At 41.5% G+C, this 18,388-nt stretch overlaps 1 protein-coding gene across 3 annotated transcripts; it reads left to right on the top strand.

Moving 5' to 3' along the window:
* The first annotated feature begins 366 nt into the window (after nt 1-366).
* LOC133789151 (uncharacterized protein At5g43822) lies at nt 367-5,078 on the top strand. Of its 3 annotated transcripts, none has more exons than XM_062226900.1 (7): nt 367-523; nt 3,138-3,294; nt 3,383-3,501; nt 3,644-3,823; nt 3,947-4,003; nt 4,468-4,532; nt 4,641-5,078. In XM_062226900.1, the coding sequence occupies exons 2-7, from the start codon at nt 3,163-3,165 to the stop codon at nt 4,682-4,684; spliced, it is 597 nt and encodes a 198-aa protein (XP_062082884.1). In that variant the 5' UTR covers nt 367-523; nt 3,138-3,162; the 3' UTR covers nt 4,685-5,078. The 3 variants fall into 3 exon arrangements, with proteins under 3 accessions (XP_062082884.1, XP_062082883.1, XP_062082885.1); XM_062226899.1 differs by lacking the exon at nt 367-523 and adding an exon at nt 552-1,246; XM_062226901.1 differs by lacking the exon at nt 367-523 and adding an exon at nt 2,313-2,883.
* The last annotated feature ends 13,310 nt before the right edge of the window (nt 5,079-18,388 follow it).

The following is an 18,388-nucleotide window of genomic DNA, read 5'->3' as shown; positions in this document are numbered from 1 at the left end:
ATTTATTCTTTATCTTTCTTTCTTTCTTTCTTTCTTTTTTCTTGATATTTAACTTTCAATTAATTGTTTCTCTTCCTTCCTTTTCTCTTTATATTTAAATTTAAATATATTATTTATCTTTTTTTCTTTCTTTCTTTTTTAGGAAATTCACCAAAATATCTAAAATTTAACAAAATAATAAATACTAAAAATACAAAATCAAAAAGAAATTATAAAAATATGAAGGGACATAAATAATCATAAATATGAAGATTTTTCAAACAGACTTTATAAATTTGTAATAATACAGTTTTTTTTTAAAGAAAGTTTACAAATTTATTATTATTTTTTTGGCTTGTTATATAACTTTAAAATTATTGTTTTTCTTCCTTCTTTTTCTCTTTATATTTTTAAACTTAAATATATTATTTAGCTTTTCCTAATTTTTGTTTACACTCAGGGCTCGTCTCCGTCGACGACGACTACCTCTCCGTCCAGACTCTCGGCCTCTCTCTCTCACTCACTCATAGTCATAGCCTCATAGGTGAGTATCGGCTTCACTCACTCATTTCGTTTTTGAAAACTTTCCCATACTCACACACTCTCGGCCTCTCTCAAATGATTTTTCAATGATTTCTCGATTTTGTTATTGAAATTATGATATGATATATGTTTGAATATGAATTTGATTGCATATATAAGCAACTTCGTTTTCTTATGATGCTTGGATTAGTATGTAGGATTCAACGGCTGTGATATTAATTTTCAATACATTTATCAAAAATTTCTATAACTATACCTTCCCTTCACAACTCAGAAACTCAACCACTCTCAATCTGTAAATGTTGAAAGTTCCATTTCTAACCAGAAATGGTGAAACCCTCATAGCCCTTCTAGAGAAATGTCAATCCATGTCTGAGCTTAAGCAAATTCATGCTCTGCTACTCTCCTTTGGCCTCTACCAAGAAGATGAATTCTCCTCCAAAATCTTGTCTTTCTCGGCTCTATTTGATTCCGGTAACGCCGATTACTCCTATCGCTTTTTATCATCTCAACTCTCCAACCCGTCAACATTTGATTGGAATACCGTCATAAGAGGCTACTCCAAGAGCCGAAATCCAAACCGGTCTATATCGGTTTTCATCCGAATGTTGCGAGATGGGGTCTCACCGGACCATTTAACATACCCTTTTCTTGCTAAGGCGACGGCGTCCCTGATGAAGCGAGAGCTTGGTGTGGCAGTTCATGCCCACATTTCCAAACATGGGTATGAATCCGATAGGTTTATTGGGAATTCAATGATTCATATGTATGCTTCATGTAGGGATATCACCTATGCACGCAAGGTGTTTGATAGTATGTTCAAAAGAAATTTAGTTTCGTGGAATTCCATGGTAGATGGGTATGCGAAATGTGGTGACGTCAACTCGGCACGGGAAGTGTTTGAATCAATGCAGGAGAGGGATGTTGTGTCTTGGAGTTCTTTGATTGATGGATATGTTAAGGCTGGGGAATATGTGGAGGCTTTGGCGCTATTTGAGCGAATGCAATATAAAGGGCCCAAAGCAAATGAGGTGACTATGGTGAGTACTTTATGCGCTTGCGCCCACTTAGGTGCCCTTGAGCAAGGAAGGGCAATGCATCATTATATTGTTGAGAGCAAGTTGCCATTAACCTTGGTGCTCCAAACTTCCCTCGTGGACATGTATGCAAAATGTGGTGCGATAGATGAGGCTTTAATCGTGTTTCGTGGGGGTTGGACACGAAGAACAGATGTGTTGATTTGGAATGCAATGATTGGAGGACTTGCAACTCACGGATTTGTTAAAGAGTCTCTTAACTTGTATGAGGAAATGCAAACAATTAGAATTGTCCCAGATGAGATTACTTATTTGTGCTTGTTGAGTGCTTGTGCCCATGGTGGATTAGTGCAAGAAGCTTGGTACTTTTTCGGGTGTCTAGATAGACATGCTATGACACGAAAGAGTGAGCACTATGCTTGTATGGTGGATGTTTTGGCGCGTGCAGGACAAGTGGAAAAGGCGTCTCAATTCATCAGCCGAATGCCAATAAAGCCAACAGCTTCAATGTTAGGTGCTCTACTAAATGGTTGTATGAACCATGGAAAATTTGATCTGGCAGAAATGATTGGAAGAAAGCTAATAGAGATTGAGCCAGATCATGATGGTAGATATGTAGGATTGTCAAATATTTATGCTGTTTCCGAGCGTTGGGATGATGCAAAAAGTTTGAGGAAAGCCATGGAGAAGAGAGGAGTTAAGAAGTCCCCTGGTTTTAGCTTTGTGGAGGTATCTGGAATGCTTCATAGATTCATTGCCCACGATAATGTTCATCCTGAATCTAAACAAATTTATTCAATACTGAATTTTATGACAAATCAAATCAAATGTGATGTTATCCTTGAAAATCAAGACTTCATCTTACAAGTGGAAGATTTTTGTTTTTAGACTTGATACAAATATACAAGTAGATTATTTCTTTCTCTTGTCACTTTTTTTGGAGTGCGTAGATGGGACAATAGTGATCCACGTGGGTGAGAATTAACCCATAACATGTCTATGAGGTGATCATAAATTGAATTTGTTAATGCATGGGCCACCATATTCTCAACCTCATGTACTGGAACAAAGTGACCAGAACCATAATTATTAGCTGATTACATCGAAGACTTACTGTCTGAAAAAAACTACAGCATCAGCTGCAATCAGAGAAACTGCTATGCCTGGTACTGACATAACCAGTTTTCCAGCTTCCTTCCCATATCCAATCAAAATTCCTCCAGTAAATTCATGGCAAATTTTATCAAGCAACCAGGTTCGTAAACAAGTATACCACTGGACAAAACCAGGAACATTCTTCGACTTGCCAAAGCTATTGACAATGGTAATCTCAATTATATGAGTGGGGGGAAGAAGAATCAAGAGATATTTTCTGCAAATTTTATACTAACGATGTTTTGAACTGCAAAGAGTCATAGACAATGCAGAAATAGAGTTATAAGAGTAATTTAAATTGTACCTGTTTTAAAAACTATATGGTTCTACACCATTTTAGTTGTAAGTATCTGATTTCTATGGCCTTAAATCTTTAAATTTCAGTTTTCCTTTTATAATTATGCAAATTTATTTGTGTTATAGGTCTCACTATCAAGGGTGCAAGAATATGGAGACGATAATAAAGAAATTTCAGCAGCGATTCAAGAAGGTGCAGGGTGAAATGCACTGCTGGGAGGAGCTTCAATCTCGACTAGTTTCTCAATTCAGTAATGCCTCCTCCATCATCGACAGATTGCAGGTTTCTTTACCTAGCTTTTTTACTCTTCAAATTTAAACATTATTTAGATAATAATATTTTAAATGATTATTATCGTTGGATAAATAAGGTGCTCAAGGACGTCAAGAATTATGGGAGTTTGAGCTGTGTTAATGGCATTGAAGATGCAGTATTAATGAAGCAGCTGCAGTCATTACAGAATATTTTAATTTCAATCAATAAGACATTGTAAGAACATTTTGTAGACCAATTAAAGAACGCTAATTTAGTTGCCGCTTAGTTATCTTAATTTGCATACAATGTGAGTTTACTTGTTCTGCTGAGTAATTATCTAATTTTGCTCATCTTGCACTTGGGCTACCAATTTCAGGGAAGAGTTTCGTAGTATTACTTTGTCTATTGGGAAAATTTATCGTGATGCAAGGCAGTTGATAGAAGGTGGGTCTAATAAGCTGAGTGTGAAACAATTGCAGCTGCAGATCGGCGTAAAACCCACTCTTGCTTATTGCTTGGATGGGCTTAAGCTTCTTCATGAGATGCACCAATCTGAGTATGGAACCTTTTTAAAAAAAAAATAAAAAATCAACACTTATATTTTATTTATTGCTTTGTATCTGTATATCTTGGAGCACTTCACACTAAACTAAACCCACCTTGTTTTCTCAATTTCCAGGTACCATCTTAAAACATCCCTGGTTTCTGGACTTTCAGTACTTACCTTGAAACCCAAGTAAGCAAACTCCCTTTTTTCTTTTGTTGAAAAAAAGATTAAACAGGAAACAAGACTTCCAACATTGCTCTTTTCAGTTGCTTCTTATCTCAGCTCATTTTGTCTGAAGCCAATTTAGCAGTACCTGGTTCTGACATGTTATTTGTAGCTTAGATGAAGCTGAAAATGTATATTTTGTTCTTAGTAGTTAAGTTGAGTGAAAGTAAAAACTGGGTACTGATGAGTAAAAAATAACCATTTTTCTCTCCTTTCCCTTTCCCAATTTTTGTAAAAAAAAAAGGTATTGTACATTTGAATTGAGCTTGAAATTCCTGTCTGCCCTGAACTCAACATAAGAGGGTAAATATGTTCAACTCATAAGCTTGTGCACTATGCATAGTTAGGCAATTTTAGTATGCCTCTATTCTTGCTTTTCTGAGTCATATCTAAATATTTCTTTCTTGTGCTTTGTACATAAATCACAGTCCAGGCGATCTAATTGCACTCCAGCAACTCTTGGTTGATCAGCCTAACATACCGAAAGAGGAAGGTACTAGGGAGCACTCGAACTTAAAGTTACAATTGATTCTTTAGAAGCATAGTTGAGCTATTTACTCTTGTATATCTATTTTATGCATTGTCTTTTGACTCTTTGCAGTTCAAGACATCTTTGACATCATATTTGCAGAAGATATCCCTTGATTCTGTCTTCCCAGTAATTCATTTGAGGTTGCCAACATCAGTAGTTTTTACAAGTTGGGACAACAGTGGTGTACTTGTTTACTGATGTGAAGAAGCCAATTCTCATGTATGGGGCCTTAACAAGACCTATAATTCTAAAAGAAGACTTGAATTTTATTTTAACCGAAGTTCATCACTCTCCCAAAGGAAAACCTTGTCATTCTACGTCTACATTCTAGTTGGTAGATTTGTAAATGTCTAATTTTGAGTTTTTAACTTTGTTTTATTTTTTTTAACATTATTCTACAAGTTCTACACCTATTTTGAAGTCATCTCATATGTAGTATATGCCATTATTTGTTTAATAATAATAAAAAAAGCACTACTCAATATGGTCGTGGTGCATTGCTCTGAACCAACATTTGGGAGACAAAAAAGAAATTTACAAACTTTTCCTTAGAATTACAAAGTTTATTCTCCCATGGGATAGAGATTGCCAAATCCAAATCATTCTTGAAGTTGGCTGGTTCATGCACTGAAACATCCCCAACTTTACAAAGACTCTGTAGTTTTGATCAAAGTGGTGAAAATATTCAATTTAAATTGCTGCTGCTCTCAGCTTATGCTATTTTGTTAACTATAAGTTAGTTGAATCGAGTAACTGGTTGCTAGTTTTTCTTACATAGTTAGAAGCTTATGAGCTTATATAAAAGCAATGCTGCTCTCATATCTTCGTATCAACAAATATAAACACAGTCTTCTTCTGCTTTTTGTTTTCTTCTATTTTACATTGACTTTTAAGATAGTATCAGTGTAGTGCCTCTATGAAATTATATCGCTCTTACTTATAACCCACTGCTCACTGCTTGTACAAATATCATACTCTTTTCTATCAACAAGGCATTAATTTCAACACCATTTCAGTAATGACAATAGAAAAAAACTACATAATCTTTTAGTTCTACACATATAAAAAGTTCATGCCTATAGCTCTACATGTATAAACTTGCTGCATGGACTTTGGTTTTTCCTTGCTAACACAATGAACTTTCAAGAGACAATATAGCCACCATAAGTCCCACATGGGAAATGAACACAACAACCAAGTAGTATATGATAACTCACCATAAGCATCCTTATCGCTGGGCTTAGCAACGTGGGCCTGTAACCCAAGTGGGGGCATGTGGGAAATGGAACTTTGGGTAAGACCAGTGGATTGGGTCCAGTGTTAGCTGCTTACCGGTATGCCCATTCCAAGCCGGAAGTTGGGCTGAGTGACCTGGGCGAAGGCCTGGGCTACGCAGCTCCTAGAGTGGAGGGCAATGCGTGAGGCTGGTTTCACAGAGCAGCGACTACCTCCCGCTCTCGGCAGTGGAAGGATAACGTGCCGGTGCTACCTGGATCCACCATGGTTCACTGGGCTGACTCTTAATAGGACCATTTCTTTTTGGGTTTCTCTTCTTAAAAATGTCATTATTTTTGTAGGAATGGGTTTCAACAGGTAAATGGACAAAGATGGCTGAGAACAATATCAAGTGCTACTATGGAGCATTTCCTTCTGGCTTTCTCTTCTTTTTCAGCTAATAAAGAATAATAATTTCATAAATGGTGATACATATATATATATATATACTAGTTAAAATTACGACTACTTTATTACCTTTTTTTAGTTTATTTTTGCTCGTTTAGTTAATACAAAAATGTTGTTTGCTATAACTCAATTATTTTGAATACATATATATTTTTTTTTTAAATAATGCAATGTTTATAGAGTTATTTTTATAAATTAATAAATCTGACTGTAGATTTTTTGAAAAATAAAAGATTAATACTTATTTTGTAAAATTGTGAATAAAGCTCAAATCAAAAGATTTAATAGGTGTTTGCTTGGTAGATACTATACCACTTTATTATCCTATTGTTTATTTATATTTATGACAATCATATAATTTAATTTTGCAAATATATATTTAGTAAAAAGGATGAAGAATAAATAATATTATTTTGAAAACAACTACTACTTTATGTATATAAATTTATAGAGGATAATATCAAAGCATAATGTAAGTAGGGCTCTTTTTGAAGCATCTACATGAGAATTGTCATATATATATATATATATATATAGGATAATGTTTTGAATGTTGAGAGTACATGAACTTATAGTGAACTGTGAAACATATTAGTATTTGTTTTTACTATAATTCTATTTAATTTTTTCAGCATATAGGGTAAATAGTTGTAACGAATACAAGAACGTATTGAAATTTAGAAAATATTTATATACATAGAAATTTTGTTAAGTTAGGATTTCAATTATTTTTAACTATATTATTTCAAATATATTAAATATTAATTGATAATATAAAAAATTCAATTTTCAAACAAATTTTTTATTTAAAATAATTTAGAATTTGAATATCATATTTACAAAATAAAATTCAAAATATCTTTTATCTACTATAATATCGTTGATTTTTTTTTCTACGAAATTTATTAATTTCATAAATTGAAGATATTAAAATAGTTCTTGAACTTTTTTCAGAAATGTATTGCATATTTGTAATGTAGTTCTTGATCTTCCCATCAATTTGCACAAAAAAATATATTATAATTGAATTTTACAAATTGTAGTTAATGGCCAAAAAATTAATAATAGGAGTACTTGGCAATTCCTGAAATTTTTATGGGTTAATTATGCCTATGACTAATTTTTTATTTCAAAACGTGAAATAATCTATTTATTTTAATTTTTTTATAAAATGTTACAAAATATTAAAAAAATCAAGTAAATAAATAAAAAAAAATTATTGTCTTATTGTCTAAAAATAAGTGTTTCGTTAATCACACGAGTATTATCATTGTTGTTGTAAAAATTACAATAATAATATTAATACATATTTAAGCAAAAACGATAAAAATGATAAATTAAAAACGATATACATTCAACAACATGCATTACATATAAAAATAAAATATCATCAGCCTGAAAGTTTCAATAAACATTATTAAATAAAATATTAAGATTTTTCTCCCATAACCTTATCATGGTTTGCGGTTAAAAAACTGTTTCATTAAAAACAAATTATCAAAACAAGCATGAAAGTAATTAATGTTGCACGTGATTAATGATAGAATAAAATAAAAGAAAAAAAAATCAAATGCAACATGTTCTATTGTAACCAAATAAACATGTTCTATTGTAACCAAATAAATAAGTCATGTGATGAAAAATTAAGATCTACAAAATTGCCGTGAGAGCAAAAGTGATGCCATCACTTAAGCATTATCATATATATTTATATACGTGATTATAAGTAATAAAAAAATGTAACATATTTTTAAAAAAATATAATTGATGAAAATTTTAATAAAAATGAAGATTATGTATTATATATGGATACGATTGTTTTTAATCACTACTTATAAGTACTTTTAGTATTTTTAGTATATGAATAAGTTGCAAATATATTTATTTTTATATAACAATGTATAATATAGTTATAAGAGATTTATTCTTATAAATTTTTAAAAAATTATGAATAATTTAGAATACCATAATTAAAATTCAAAATGATTGTTAGACAATTGCTTGTTTGATATTTATCTATTAAATTAAATATATATAAAAAAATCAGCTGACATATGTTAAAATACAACAAAAATGATTGATAAACAAAACAACTCTATTTAAGAGGAATAATTATTAATAGTCTCTATAGTATTTAAGAGAAAATACAATTATCTAAAAAAAAAAAATCATCAATAAAACAGTGGAAAAAATAATAATATCTAAATTAATAATGACAAATGGAAATAATAAAAAGTAAAAAGAATAATGATCTATCTGTTCGATCGACCCTCGCCCAAATGCGGACAGCTCGGCTTTTACTTTTGCCAAATAGCCCGCCATCTTGGGTCCCCGCGCCTGATACTCTCCCAGAACCTGGTTCACCACGAGCTGGGAGTCACTGAAGCACTGGACGGAGCTCGCCTTTAGCTCACTAGCTACCCTCAGCCCAGCCAACAAAGCCTCGTACTCTGCCTTGTTGTTAGACGCCTTGAACCCGAACCTTAGCACCGAGTGGAATCTATGTCCCTCGGGGGATATCAGGATAATTCCGGCCCCGGAGCCGTTCTCGTTAGATGAACCATCAACGAAGATCTTCCACGACGAATGTGGGGAGGCGACCTGAGGCAAGCCTTCTGATGGATTCTCCTGGAATCCCGTGCACTCCGCCACGAAGTCGGCCAAGGCCTGACTTTTTATGGAAGTTTGTGGAGTATAGAAAATCTCGAACTGACTGAGTTCGACCGCCCATTTTAACAAACGTCCCGACGCTTCAGGCTTTTGCAAAACCTGCCTTAAAGGCTGATCGGTCATGACGTGTACAGAGTGGGACTGGAAGTATGGCCTGAGCTTTCGCGAGGCCGTGATTAGGCAGAACGCCAGTTTTTCCATCATGGGGTATCTTGATTCTACTCCGAGGAGTCTCTTGCTGATGTAGTAGACTGGCTTTTGAACTTGGTCCTCTTCTCGTACTAGCACGGCGCTAGCTGCATCCTCAGTGACGGCCATGTAGAGGAAAAGAGGTTCTCCCGCCTTGGACTTGGATAGCACAGGCGGTTCAGCCAGATGCGCCTTCAGGTCGAGGAATGCGCTTTCGCATTCTACTGTCCACTCAAACTTTTTGTTTCCTCGGAGCAAGTTGTAGAAGGGCAAACATTTGTCAGTTTATTTGGAAATGAACCGGTTGAGTGCTGCCACCCTTCCTGTGAGGCCTTGGACGTCTTTCCGCGACCTGGGGGAAGGAAGCTCGAGCAGTGACCTGATTTTGTCAGGGTTTGCCTCGATTCCTCGGGTATTGACTATGAACCCCAGGAATTTCCCTGATGCGACACCGAACGTGCATTTATGAGGATTGAGCCTCATGCCATACTCTCGTAGTATTTTAAAACATTCTTCCAGGTCGGGAACATGGTTGTCGGCAGTCTTTGATTTGACAAGCATGTCATCAACATACACCTCCATGTTCTTTCCGATCTGGTCCGCGAACATTCTGTTTACTAGCCTCTGATAGGTAGCTCCGGCATTCTTCAGACCAAATGGCATGACCTTATAGCAATAGACATTCGTTGGGGTCATGAAGCTGGTATGCTCCTGGTCCGCCGGGATCATCGCGATCTGATTGTAGCCTGAGTACGCGTCCATGAAGGACATGAGCTCGTGCCCCGCCGTGGCATCCACCAGCTGATCGATCCTTGGCAATGGAAAGCAATCCTTGGGGCAGGCTTTATTCAGGTCGGAGAAGTCAATACAGGTCCGCCACTTCCCGTTGGGCTTTGGAACCAGCACGGGATTAGCGACCCAAATTGGAAATTTGGCTTCGCGGATAAAGCCACACTTTTTGAGCCGGGCCACTTCTTCTTCAAGGGCTTCGGCTCGGGTCGTTCCTAAACGCCTCTGCTTTTCGGATTTGGCAGGAACACTTTTATCCAGGTGGAGTGTGTGCATGATGACACTCGGACTAATCCCCACCATGTCCTCGTGGGACCAGGCGAATACGTCCAAGCTATTCTTCAGACACGCAATCAGCTCCGCCTTTCTCTTGTCGCAGAGGTTCTTCCCAAGCTTAACCGTCTGTGACGGATTTTGTTCATCAATGTTCACCTCCTCGAGCTCCTCAATAGCCTGGAGCTCGGATCTGTCCTCGCCTACTCGGGGGTCGATGTCCTCGCTCAAGGCGATCTTTTCTTCTTCGGTCTTCTGAGGTTTTTCAATCTCAGGGGCCGCCAAGGGTCCCTGAGATTCCTCCTCGCCCTGAATGGCCATTGCCAGCTGCCCGGGTTTAGACTTTCCCTTCATGGAAATGTTGTAGCATTCCCTGGCAGCGAGCTGATCGCCCTTGATGGTACAGATTCCTGTTGAAGTAGGGAACTTCATTGCGAGGTATCGAACGGAAGTGATGGCTTCGAAAGCTATGAGCGCAGGTTGTCCCAAAATGGCGTTGTAGGCAGTGGAGCAGTCAATGACCACGAACTCAAGTAGCTTGGAGACTGTCCGAGACTCTTCTCCTAGGGTGATCACCAGCTCAATCGTCCCTATCGCTGCTGATCCTTCTCCCGAAAATCCATACAGCATCATCGAGGTTGCCTTTAGCTCGGCGACAGTCAGACCCATCTTTTCTAAGGTGGATCGGAATAGGAGGTTCACCGAGCTCCCATTGTCCACCAACACTCTCCTTACTTTCCGGTTGGCGAGCTAGACTGCTACGACCAAGGGATCGTTATGAGGGAATTGGACATGGCCTGCGTCTTCCTCCGTGAAAGTTATCGGTTGTTTCTCTAACCGTTGCTGTTTGGACTGACGTTGCTCCGGGACGAACTCCGCTCCGTTATGAGCCTTTAACTCATTCACATACCTCTTCTGTGCACCTCTGCTCGTGCCAGCCATATGCGGCCCTCCAGAGATGGTGGACATCTCTCCCTCGATCACGGGAGGAGGGACGTCCTGATCTACCCGAGGCCCGGGCTGACTGGCTGGGACTTCTGGAGTTGGTCAACCCCCTGGGACCCTGTTTCGTGAATATTGCGCCAAAGGGCCTGCCCGGATGAGAGTCTCAATTTCATCTTTTAGATGTCTGCAATCGTCGGTATTGTGGCCGATGTCGTTATGGAAACGGCAGAACTTCGAAGTATCTCTCTTTCCCTTGTGGTGTTTCAATGGCTCCAGCCTCTTCCAGGGGACCCGAGCAGCGTTGGCCAGGAAAATATTTTCCCTGGACTGGGTGAGCTTGGTATATGTTGTGAACACGGGCTTGAATTTATCCACAGACTTATTCTTCTTTTGACCGTGCTGGCTGTTTTCACCGTTTCCCTTTCTTTTGCCCCCGTCAGGCTAGTTGTTATGCGCGTCGCCGGGAATTGCCACCGCGATCTCCGTCCCTGCCCCAGCGGGCTTCTCGGGAACCTGGCTGGTCCCCGCGGCTGAAGCTTCAGCTTCTTCTAAGTTTATCCATTCTTGGGCTCTGTTAAGTAATTCGTTAACCAAGCCGACTCCCTTCCTCTGAATATCTTTCCACAGGTCTCCTCCGACCAGGATTCCGGTTCTCATGGCCATGAGCTTAGAGCTATCGTCAGCGTCCCGAGCTCGAGCAGCGACATTCGCGAATCTGCTCAAGTAGGCTTTTAGTATTTCACCGGGCTGCTGTCTCACATTAGCTAGGGAGTCTGCCTGGATTCGGGCGGCCTGGGAGGCGCGGAATGCCCTTTTGAAGTCAGCTGAAAAAGTCTTCCAGGAACTGATTGACTGTCTTTTACTTTGCTTGAACCACTGCCTGGCAGGTCCGATCAGTGTGGAAGGAAAGATCAAACAACGCAGCTCCGGGCCAATGTTATGAGCCATCATTAGCGTGTTGAACATCCCCAAATGATCCGACGGGTCCCCGTCCCCGTTGAACTTTGACAAATGGGGCATGCGGAAACCAGATGGGTAGGCCGTCGCTGCTATATTGGGGGCGAAGAGTTCCATTTCGTCGCCCGAATCATACTCGTCTTTTTCTTTTTCTGTTAGGAGCTTTCTCATCAGCTCCTCCATCTGAGTTATGCGCTCGAGGGTTTTGTCCTGAGATCCTGGGTTATTCCGGGGCTGTTCTACAGCTCCGGACCCATTGTACACATTAGGTGGGTTGTTGCCCCTCCTATCTTGAGATAGGTTATTTGGGACATTCCCTCCGTTACGTACTTCGGATCGGACTCCCGCCGAGCGGGCCTGCCTACCATCTGCGGTTCGATCATCTCTGTGAGAGTTGAGGTGATCTCGGAGGTCGCCTCCCTGTGTAGTCTGGTGAATTTGTGCCGAACTCAGTCGCTGACGCAGGTCTCCTCCTGAGAGATCACTCCGGCGACTACCGGTCCAGTGGCTCCTGCTGGATAGGCTTGGAGTGCGCCTTTGGCGGTTACGATCTGATCCTTCCCCGGGCACCCTGCTGCGCCAGGAAGGCGCAGCTGACGGCGGGTCTCTCCTACTACTCCCGTAGGCTGGGATGTCCCGAAAGGGCTGAGGAGATGGGTATCTGATTGGAGAAGGAGGATGCCTGACTGGGGAGGCGATCCTAGTTCCGTCCGTACGGATCAAATTTGGCGGGGGCCTTTCGGCCCTGCCAGCTTGCTGGTCCTGCGCAGGGCGAGCTGGACGAGGCGCAGGACGGTCTTCTGGGACGGGCTGGCGCTGCTGGCCCGCCCCGGATCTCCTTCGAGAGTTTCCTCGAGCTCTACTGGGCGCCCTCGAGGAAGGTTGAGAGCTAGGGGTTGACGTTCTAACCGAACGGCTGTATTGCTGTTGTCTGACTCCAGGCATTTCCCTGAAGTTTGCCTCTTGATGGTGTGATGAAGGGGTGGAGTTGGCTGCATGAGGCCTATCTGAACGGCCATGTCTGGACCGATTACTCCGGTGAGACTTAGGAGCCTCACCTTGCCTCTCTCCAACGTTAACGTTGGTTGTGAGAGGGGGTAGTCGGGCCAGAATATCCTGGATTTGCCGACCAGCTGTTGCTAACTGGCTCCTCAGTTGAGCATTCTCCATCTCCACCGCAGTATAATAACACGGGTTCGGATTAGGTGGCCGAGGTGCTGAGCTACCAGTGTCGTCCTGGCCCACCGGCTGCTTTCCTGGCCTCTGCTGGACTTCAGGAATTTGCTCATCAGGGATGGCAACATGGTGGGCCTCCTGCCCATCATGTTGTTCTGTTTCGTTGCCATGCCTGGATCGAGTGGTCACCATAGTTGGATGTTTGTGGTAGCACTAATTGAACTTGCTCTCAATGAAAGCATCAAACTGTTGACGCGGTTCTTCGGCAACAGGTAATTAAGAGAAGAAGAGAAAGGGATTAGTGCTGAAAGTAGAACCGTCACAGATATGAAATCTTAGAGAATGAACTATGTGACTCAAGACACGTTTTTAAGTGGTTCAAAGGTTAAAATCCTACTGCTCCACTAGCCAATATTATTGATGTATTCTGGGTATTTGGTTTACAAAGTATATGGCTCTTCAGAGACTATTTTTTCCAACCCCTATCAACTCCCAGGGTCCCCATATTTATAGGAGAAGGCACCTGGAAGTTGGTAGGGAGGTCATCACGTGACCTTACCATTGGTCATATCAACTCTGTAACATTTATGATTAATTCCTAAACCTGACACATAAGTGTGGTCTAATCAGTATGTAAGGAGATAATGGGCCGCACGGCCCAACCCAGCCGTGGGTGTCTGAATGCGCACGTTCCTGATGCGTGCCCGGGAAGTCAGGGAAATATCGGACACGTGATGTCAGATATAGGCACGTTTATCTTGCGTGTGTTGACTTTACAAAGGGTCAGAGATCCACGAGCAGCAGCTCGCACCACGAGCTGCTTCCCTGACCCAACCTTCGGCCTTAAGGATTCCTTCCCCCAGTCTTGGGCAGCCTTTGGCGAGTTCTTGAGGATACCTCGAGCTAAGTGGGTACGACCTGGAAAACAAGATCTCCGACCTGGGGAAGTTTACGGATTAACCTTGATTAGTCCGAGGTTCAACCTGCTAATCAGCCCGTGGAAAAACCAGGGCGTACAGCGCTCATGTTCTAAATAGCTAGCATATACACTGAAGAGCTACACCGGTAGGGCTTAAAGTGAAGCCCCTGTAGGAGAATTATCCTATATATATATCCTATATAATAAGTGTATAGATATATAGGGGTTTCACTTTAACCCTTACCGGTGGAGCTCTCAGTGTTCTCGACCTTTGAACAATTTTTTGTGCGATTTTTTTTTTACCATGCATATTGTAGTTGTTTAGAGCATCCTGCAAATTTTTAGAAAATTTTGAATAGTTTACAGTAACGAAAACTAGGTTAGGGGAGACGCTCCACAGGCGCTTTTGCCTTTCGAAGCTTTCCTTCCAAGACAAACTTTATCCTGACCCTCCTGAAACACGGATCCCGAGCAATTGGGAACCCGTTGGGAGCATAGGCGCGTGTTCATAGAACTGCGTGGCCTCACTCGCCGTGGGCTGAGATTACCTCAGCCCGTGTAAAGGAAACCCTTCGCGCTAGATTCTTTCTTATGCTTAGGTCGCCTTTTCTAAACTTTATTCTTTGTTCGTTAGGCGGCCAGATGGCACCCAAGAAGAGCGCATCCAAGAAGAGTGCTGGCAATTCGTCTTCCCAGCAAGCCAACAAAGGGAAAGAGGTGGCAACATACTCCCCGATTCCCCACTTTGGCCCCACCGTGGAGAAGGAGGTCGTGGTGGGGCCCGACGCCTTTTTCGAGGCCGAGAGGATTGCCTCGAAGGTCACCACCTAGGGGAAAGTTAACAAGATAATGCTTTCCCACAACATAGAAATGGGGAAGGGCGCCCTGGAAGCCCGACCTCCCCTTGAGGGGGAGCGGAGCTGCGCGCCGCTCGATGAGGAGTTCGCAGCCTGGAGCGACGAACATCTCAAGGCTGGGGCCTTTCTTCCCTTGGACCAGTATTTCACAGACTTCTTAAATTACGTGAAACTAGCCCCCTTCCAACTCCCCCTAACTCCTACCGTCTGTTAGCGGGGTTGAAGTATTTATTCCTGAAGCAGGAATGGGAGGCCCCCACGCCGGCGGACATCCTTTACTTCTTTTGCCTCAAAGCCAGCCCAGAGCAACGAGGGCGAGGTGACGAGTTCTACTATCTGACCTGTTTTCCCAATTTGGCAGTGATCATCGAGCTGCCCAGCCATTCCAATGAATTCAAGGATCAATTCTTCATGTCAAAGGGGGTTTCGCAACTGCGAATACCATTACTTCAACCATCCTCGTAAGTACCTTCTAACTTTATCTCGTAATTTGGTCGCTGATTAGTCTCTTTTCATTCGTTGCTGACTTGAAAACTATCGTGCAGCTATTTTTGTGAGGACGGCTAAGTCGGTGACCCTTGGGGGTCAGTACGAAACCTTGGCGGGGCTTCCCCCAAGTGAAAAAGATTACCGCCAGCTCGTGTTTGATGAAACAATGCTGGCGTGTAAGTTAATTTCTCCGGGCCAGACTCTGGCCTTGAGGAGGCCGCGGACCATCCCCGCTGCTCGTGAGATAGCGCCCATCTCCGAGGAGGAGGCCACGGATGAGGACTAGGATGAGGAGGACGAGGTGCCCTCGTGCGCCGGAAGCGGGCTCTGGAGGTTGCCCAGGAGGTCAATGCAGAGAGAATCCAGTCCGGGGCAGCAGCCAGCCCCTCCGGCAAAGGTAACCCTTACTTATTTAGGGACTTAGACAGGGCCGCCACAGACCTAAGGCTTGCTAGGTTTAACACCAGCCAACTTGTTCACCGCCACCTCCACCCCCTCCTGCCACTGAAAAAGTGCCTCCACCCCCTCCTGCAGTAGAGAAGATGGCTCCACCTCCCCCGCGACCTCTCGTTCCTGCCCGGGAAAAGGAGGCGCCAACCGGGACCTTGGCGGCTCCAGCTCCCACGGTGCGCATCCCGGTCAACACTCAGGCCCTAGAGAAAATCCCCGAGGCCTTTCGAGGGACAGTTTACAAAACCGCGAGCTATACGGTGGATCACTATTACAATGCCACCCCAAGGGACTTACGGGAGATCGAGACGAGGAGCCCTGAGAACGTGATGGAGTCCCTCACGGTAAGATTGCTCTACCACTGGTTTTTCTTTTTTTATTTGCTTCATTTCTAAGGCACTCACCTCACCTTTTTTTTTTTTTTGTCTTGCAGGCGGTTTTGGCTCTTCACCGGAGCATATCCCGGTCCAGGGCCAGGCTTGAAGAGATCAGGGGCGAGCAACAGGCTGCTCGGGCCGCCCTCGTGTCCGCCCAGCAATAGGAGCAGGATGACAAAGCCGCCCTGGTGACTGCGTAGGCCAAGCTGGAGGCATCTCGATCCAAGTTGTTGGAGGCTGAGGCTACCAAGGTCGCCCTGGACGCCGTGAAGGTTGAGCTTGAAGAAGCTAAGGCTGCCTGTTGACTGTGTTTTTAGCCAACGACGTGAGAACGTCAATAACGACAAGCCTTCAAGAGAATGTAAACGACAACAGACAATTTATGAACAGAAAGTAAATAACACAAGAGATTTTTATAGTGGTTCAGCCCCGAGAGTCGGTAATAGCCTAATCCACTTAGAGTTGTGATTTATAGATCTGTACTCAAGATCAAATGGACTGAGCCAACTGAGTTTCTTCAGTACAGATTGCAAAAATACAAGAATTCTTTCAAATGCCAGAACTTTCTCTCTCTAGAATACTCAGACCCAAATTTCTCTCTCTAGAATACTCAGACCCAAATTTTCTCTCTCTAGAAAGAAGAAGCAGAAGAAGCCCCTCTCTAATCTCATAAGCTCTCTATTTATAGGCTTAGGGTCATACATATGGTATTCCCTAGAACCGGGATATTTTATTTTATTTATTACATTTAAATTACAAAGAAACATTCAAAATTCAAAATGTAACAAACCCCCCATTTGTGGGAAGAATGAGAGATTCCTGCATATCTTGTTGAAGTTGTTTCTGGGAATCTTGACTTAGTCTCCTCTAGCTAGTTGATCCACCTCCTACTGACCACCCATGCAAGTGCTGGTCGAACATGTGCATGGTGGTAGGACAAACATTTGTTGGTCGGACGTGCATGGTGGTAGGACATGCATGGTGGTAGGACATGCACTTCTCTCCTCTAACATGGCACTCTCCTCTAGCATGCCATGTTTCTCCTCGGACCAAATCCTTGGGGTCTCCTAGGACCACCCTCTTGGGGTCTCCTAGGACCACTCTCTTGAGTTCTCCTCGGATGCACTCTCCTTAGCTCTCCTAGGATGCACTCTCCTTAGCCTCCTAGGATGCATTCTCCTTAGCCTCCTAGGATGCACTTTCCTTAGCTTTCCTCGGACCAAGGTGCACTTGGCTTGGGTATGACATCTGTAAAATCCTTTATTGGCATTTTTGATAATAATGACAAAATTAATTAAAAGAGTTTTTTCGAAATTAGTAGTTTCCTCTTTTGTAATATTTTGTGGTGAATTTCGAAAAATGATAGTTTCTTGTTTTGTTGAATATGTCTTTCTATATTCAGATTTTTATTTTTGTGTTAAATAAAATAAATATATATTTTTATCTATAAAAGAATATCTTTTTCTTGAAATGGAAATTATTAGTATTTATTTTATTTATCTGAATTGGTTGCCCAGAAATCGTGTACAGCTTGCAATAATAAATGATATATTGTTTCCTTATTTATTTAAGGAAACTGGGTTGAAAAATTGTCCAGGTTCAATGAATCTGTTTGGACGGATTGCCAGTCTGTTTGAACAGATTCTGACTTTCCTGTTTTGGAAGATTTTCCATTTATGGGCTGTTTGATTTCTGACTTGTTTTCCACGACCTTAAGGGATTCTAAACAGTATATAATCATCCTTAGGTCGTTGGTTTTTGATCATCTCTCTTGGGTATTATTTTCCAAATATTTTTCAAGTTTTAGAGAGACTTTTTATTATGTGAAGAACTTGAGTCCAGCAAGTTCTTAGTGGTTTATTACAGTGTACTTCTGTATTGTTTTCCTTTGTGTTAATTGTGCAGGTTGAACACACTTGGACATTGGTCATCAAGCTTCGGGAGAAGTCTTGTTCGTGAGTCACTTTTCGGGAGGAAAAGTGCAAGTGTTATGATTTGAAGGGAGTTCAAGATCTTAGCACTTCAGAAATTTGATTAGAAGTT

Source organism: Humulus lupulus, chromosome 7 (assembly GCF_963169125.1).
Source record: "Humulus lupulus chromosome 7, drHumLupu1.1, whole genome shotgun sequence".
NCBI lineage: Eukaryota > Viridiplantae > Streptophyta > Magnoliopsida > Rosales > Cannabaceae > Humulus > Humulus lupulus.
Note: the sequence above shows the minus strand (reverse complement) of the source record. Positions and strands in the feature narration are given on the sequence as shown.

Coding starts and splice junctions, on each gene's coding strand:
- LOC133789151 (XM_062226899.1), top strand. CDS start 822: ATGTTGAAAGTTCCATTTCTAACCAGAAATGGTGAAACCCTCATAGCC. Junction 1,247..3,137: donor GCCCACATTTCCAAACATGG/GTATGAATCCGA, acceptor TTTGTGTTATAG/GTCTCACTATCAAGGGTGCA. Junction 3,824..3,946: donor CATGAGATGCACCAATCTGA/GTATGGAACCTT, acceptor CTCAATTTCCAG/GTACCATCTTAAAACATCCC.